The sequence below is a fragment of the Anarrhichthys ocellatus genome, unplaced genomic scaffold, assembly GCF_004355925.1.
Source record: "Anarrhichthys ocellatus isolate YVR2014 unplaced genomic scaffold, GSC_Weel_1.0 scaffold1220, whole genome shotgun sequence".
NCBI lineage: Eukaryota > Metazoa > Chordata > Actinopteri > Perciformes > Anarhichadidae > Anarrhichthys > Anarrhichthys ocellatus.
The window spans coordinates 6,596-12,521 of NW_022281194.1; the positions used below are offsets into that span (position 1 = coordinate 6,596).

The window sequence follows — 5,926 nt, forward strand, 5'->3', positions numbered from 1 at the left end:
GTGTGTGTGTGTGTGTGTGTGTGTGTGTGTGTGTGTGTGTGTGTGTGTGTGTGTGTGTGTGTGTGTGTGTGTGTGTGTGTGTGTGTGTGTGTGTGTTGTATCTGCTCTCTAGTCCCACCACTTCTCAGTGCTGGAGCATAGATTATCTATTCTGAGCTGCTTTTACAGTAAAAGCAAGACTGCGAGGGAAGACCCCCTCAATCCCAGTCATGAGCTCTGAGGTCACGTTTACTCATAACACACTCTAATCAGACAAGACTGATTAAAGGGGTTTAAACTGAACCCTCTTCTTTTTGACCACCAAATCTCAATTTGAGACTACAGTCTACGTGTGTGGGTTTCCACCTGCACTGCAATGATAAGCAGGTCAGACGAATGTGAAGCTGCATAACTACAGTGTAGACGTTTTGTAGGTTTATAAATCAACAGCAGCTCTGAGGACTTGATACGTTTAGAAATCAGAGCCTGGTAAAACGATCATCGTCATGTGTTTTTAGATTCATTTTGCAACAGCAGTAGTTCACAACGCCATTATTTAAATACCTCCTCCGGCACACTATAGCTTAATATGGTATTGATCAGGTATTGACTGATCATGCCAAGATGAGTAAACTTTATGATTGAAAATCACAATTATTCCACCAAATATTGGTTTTCGAACTTGAAATATAATGTGGAATTTGAAAATTAACATTTTAACCATAGACTGTAAAAGAAGTGGATGTAGTCACCGTGACGTCACTCATTGGTTTGTAGACTAATGTTTCGAAGCCTCGAGTTCGGCATTTTGGCCATCGCAATCTTGTTTTTTTTGCAACCAGAAGTTTAAAATATTTTGGACTAAAATCGTTATCTTTCAAACACGATGTGAAAGGGTTAAAGCTGTAAGATGAAATGTTTACTGAGGTAATAAATCAAGAGAGAAGTAGAGTCATTTTGTCATAGACTTCTATACAACCAGAGGAGTCGCCCCCTGATGGACACTAGGGAGAATGCAGATTTAACACATGAAGCATCGGCTTCACTTTCCAGACCCGGAGGTTGCAGCCTGATTTTAACTTTTACTATTTCATGCACACATGCATGTAAACTGTATTTTTTTTTTTTTTCAGATGTACCTAAAATACTTTTGCCACCGTGTTAAATTAGTAATTTTCCTAACAATGCTGCTGTTGTGCATCCATACAAAAGAAAATGGCAACGTTGATTTGTAAAATCAGAAGTAAAAGAGAGTCCTCTATCCCTGCAGAGCTGAGTTCCACCCTGATGGAGAAGATGCAGGCCCAGGAGATGATGAGCGGCCTGAGGATACCGGAGATGGAGGATCTGGGACAGTTCTTCCGCTCCCTGCCAACGTCCACGCTGGTGGGCATCGGCGCTCTGACTGCCGTGCTGGCGTACTGGTTGGCCACCAGACCCCGCCCCATCAAGCCACCCTGCAACCTGCTGCACCAGTCGGAGGAGGTGTCGGTAAGATGGCGCTCACACAAATGTATTCACAGTTACATGCGGTTAAGAGTCTCATTCACCAAAAAGTTTCACATCCAAGTGGATCATTTGCACCTCGCTTCTTAAAAGTCCTATTTTCCTCCCCCACACTTTTACTGTTTGTCTTATTCTCTGACTGAAGTCTGCTTAAACAGTTCTCTCTTAGCACCCAGCTGCCAAAATCCAGATGAGAGAAGCTCTGAGTTGATCAAAAATAAAATGCTGAGGTGCTAGGTCACCTTTAAATGTTGTCACGCCGATGCCCACCAGCAAAACGCTTCATGAGCCGGATGGAGCGCTTTGTTTTTTTTCTTTTGTTTTTCCACACATACCATCTGTGCTTTCCAGTACCAATACAACCATACTAGTTAGTGTGCCAGGGAAAGATGTAGTACGTCCAAATGCATAGTATGTCAAATGCAGTGCGCCAAAAATACCAGGACATCCTGCTACATCCGGTCACATGTTGCAGTGTGAAAGCCACCATGCTTTTCTGACACAAAAAGGAAGTAGTGTGTCCCTGTTGAATGCATACTCCATTCAACAGTACGCACACTTTTTAAGGGGCAGCTGCAGCTGAACTAAACGTACAAAGAAAAAGTATTCGATATGGAACGCAGTGCATGCGTAATTCTTATACTTTGATGAAAGAGACACTAGATTTGAGCACCAATCAAAAGTGAGGCAGTAAAGAAATGTCACGTAAAGATGTAAACGTGTACCTAACTTAAGTTTCAGGCTTTTGTCAGTGAAACTAAATATGATGTTAAGCCGGGTTTGGTGCAATTTACATAACATTTGCAATAATTTAGTGAGACAGGCATTATTGTATAACACAAGTTAACCAATGTCGTCAATGTTTGTTTTTCATTTTCTGTTTATTTTGGTTGAAAAACACGTGACTTCTTTGACCTCTGACCTTATTTATTATGTATTATGTATTTATTATTTTAACATTGTCTTTACCTTACTACATCAATGTTTACTTCAAAGTTACACATTAATAAAACTGTAAACACTGTTAAACACTCCTCTGTGTGTATAAAAACTTGTTTTGACATGAATTTATGCAACAAAAGCTGTGGGTGCAACATGCCCTCGATTGCACCCTGTTCTGGTGTACCTTAACCACCATCCCAAACAAACACACGCACACACACACCACAGCCCTGTGCCTTCTCACTGTCTGGCAGCGTTTGTAATCAACGTGAAACTCCTTTGAAATGCTTTTTTTTTCTGTGTCTGAAGTAATGCTACAAACAAATGACAAGCACACACACGCAGGCAAAGACACACAGATATTGATATGTGTTTGTGAGCTGACAATAGAGAAAGATTATCATTTGGAGAACAAGGAAAACCATTTACTTTTTACTCTTTATAATGGAGAGGAATTACATCTGTTGTTTGTTGTTTTTGGCCAAAATCAGTTTTTCATTTTGACACTGACGCCCCCAGAGTTTAGAGAAAGAGTCGTGAAATTGATTGATGGTGTGACACTGTTTTTTTGCCTCTCTTTGTCTTTGCGACAGCATGAAGATGGAGGTCGCCGGTCCATGATGGGCGACAGCTCCAAGCTGCTGAGTCATTACCATGATGACGCCAGGACCATGTACGAGGTCTTCCAGAGAGGCCTCCACATATCTGGTGGGTGGGATGTGAAATATGAGCAGTATTAATATCGTGTTTACTCTCACACACAAACGTACACAGAGAGATGGAGAGTGTTTCTTTCATTCTCCCATCCTGGAAAAAAAAATAGGATATTTGTGTTTTCTGTCCAAATTATACATTTGATGTTTTATCTATTATATCTACAGGACATCATATGAGATTATAAATCTCTTTTACACGCAGAATAAAAGGGGTTAAAAACATACAACACAGACTAAAAATAGAATGGATTAACCATGAGACTCAGAGAAGGATCAACAAAGCAGATGTGATCAACAGGATAATGTAGAATTAATTTGATACCACCCGTCAATATACAGTACGTTTAAAAGGAATATGAAAACGAGAGGACTCTCTTCAAAATCACATTCATGTGTCCGATAGTTTTCTTCATTCAGTGGATTTTCTCACCAGTGTTTGTTTTACTGTCCAGCTTAATGCCTCACAGAGGCCTGATGCAAAGCAAACTGAGCCGCATATCAAACAGCTGCATATCACGTGGAGGCACGTTTGTGTCCACGTGATGAATGTAAGTCAAGTATTCACTCTCATTCAGCTCTGTCTTTGGTCTCCACCAACTCCTGAGAAAAGCTATCTGTCTCTTTGCAAACATGTATATCCATAAAGTAGATTTTATAATAACTTTGATGTCTCTCTGTGTGTTGAACAGGTGATGGACCTTGCTTGGGCTCGCGGCTCCCCAACCAGCCTTACAAATGGATATCCTACAAAGAGGTTAGTGCCGTTCAGGGGACATCTCATCTCCTTGACACGTTTTAAAGGGACGGTTCTTATCTTTAGTGCCGTTCATCAATCTAGATCCTAAGATGAAACGTCCTTCCTCATTCTGCGCGGTGATACAGGTGGAAAGAAAATAGTTCTTTCATGAAACCGCTCCCTAAGGTCTGTGGATTATCTTGAATAACCGGGTCGTGATTTTCTGGAAAGAGACGTTAAGCACCACGCCTTGTGGCACACCAGAGTGCCTTGTAGTCCCATCATAATGTAGAGAAGGCAGACGTCTCTACGTTTGATATCTGCAACACTCGGCAGCTCACACCGAATCAATCTAGATTCATAAATAGCACTCCAGGTAGGAGGAAGAATATGTGTTTTAGAACTGTCCCTTTAAAAACAGACGTCCAGCATGTGAAAACTATCTCATACAAATGCTGCAAAATGTTGAATTTAGTGGTAATAAAGAAGAATTTAGTTTGCTTTTACAGTTGCGAATCTCTAAAATGTCTTTAATCTCATTTTTGCAGACATGTGTTGCTGTCATAAAACATTTCAAATATTCTTGCATAGCATTTTGTTTTAAAAAAGACACACATTTGATGAGCTCTAATACTCATCCAGCCCATTTAAGTAACCGTGTAAGTGGACACTCGGGTGCAGTTTGCAACCTGTGCACCACAGAGGCTTTGTAGCACCAAAATCTGCCCGGCAACCAAGCCTGGCATCGCCATGACGATCACTGCAGTCTGCAAACATTGCTATATTTAGGCAACAACCAGCATCAATACACGCTGCCGTGTGGGTGTACTGGAGGCAGGTACAGGTAGTAGAAAATGTAACGTACGTCTTTGTCAGGTTGTCAGATCACGATCTTTCTACAGTATTTAAACTTCATAGATTGTTTTCTGATGTTATCGCTTATTGTGATTATCAATTAGTCTGCCAGTTATTTTATTATGAATCATTCTTTAAATTGAAGAAAGAGGTGCCAGAGAACAGTGAGATGTGTCCATCTCAGTTTCCCAAAGATCAAGGTGATGTCATTACGTTGTTTGTTGTCCCCAATCAACAAAAACATATTTAGTTTACAAAGAAGAGACTGGAACTATGAAATATTGATTTAAAAGATGAAAAAATAATCGACTTGTCATTTCGGCTCTTTTTGTTTTTAGGAAATGTGTTTTTGTTGGGAAATGGTTGGAGGGGAACTACGTTTAGACAAGTGATGTAGAAATCATCATCACGGTAGAGAAAAGCCACAGGAGAAGTGAATTACACAACCGGCAACATTTAGTAATGACTTCATGTTACTTCACAGGACACTGGCGGGTGGAAAGTGTGTTTTTTTTTTTTGGTTAATTCATTACGCTGTAATTCCCAGAGGAGTCAGTCAGGTCCAGATTTGAAAATGATGTGCAAGACTTCCGCGGAAACATTGTTGCATTCTTGTTCTGCATTATAGTATTCAGAAGACACATCCTGTTTTGTCTGATGTCTTTCCCAATCACTCCATTCAACCGTCATCAACCGCACAATAAAAGGCCAGGCTCTTGTCTAGAAAGGAAACCTAAAATTGAGTAGATGATTGATGATTTCCCTTTATTTCCCAAAGTCCCTATATTTAGCTAAATATTCATTAAATAGTACCAAACTCAGCCCAAACACTGAACACTTATAAGCATTCCTGTGTGTTGTTATAACTGTTTTCCGAGACACTGAAAAGCAGAAGGAGGTGTGAATGTTTATCGCCCAAGAAGACTAGAGGATCAGCTCAGCGTTTGTTTTGTTCCACCTGGTCCAATCAGCTGCTGTCCCGTCTTTTCTCGCTCCGTAGGTGACGGCCCGAGCCGAGTATCTGGGCTCAGGCCTTCTGCACCAGGGCTGCCAGCCAAACCCCGACCAGTTCATAGGAGTGTTCGCCCAGAACAGGCCAGAGGTGACTCTCACTCTTTGTGTCTGTCTCTTTACTTTTCACGCTGTCTCTCTCTCTCTCTCTCTCTATTTCAGAAGAGTATCTGTTTTGATC

At 41.0% G+C, this 5,926-nt stretch overlaps 1 protein-coding gene across 1 annotated transcript in view; it reads left to right on the forward strand.

Moving 5' to 3' along the window:
- Positions 1–5,871, forward strand: part of LOC116377415 (long-chain-fatty-acid--CoA ligase 6-like) — a gene marked incomplete at its 3' end in the record, with an annotated part of 7,844 nt that extends 1,973 nt beyond the window's left edge. Inside the window, exons 2-5 of the mRNA XM_031839051.1 lie at positions 1,250–1,470; positions 3,021–3,135; positions 3,833–3,897; positions 5,735–5,871. Coding sequence (XP_031694911.1) covers positions 1,267–1,470; positions 3,021–3,135; positions 3,833–3,897; positions 5,735–5,871 — 521 coding nt within the window. The remainder of the gene's footprint in view (positions 1–1,249; positions 1,471–3,020; positions 3,136–3,832; positions 3,898–5,734) is intronic.
- Between the last annotated feature and the right edge of the window lie 55 nt (positions 5,872–5,926).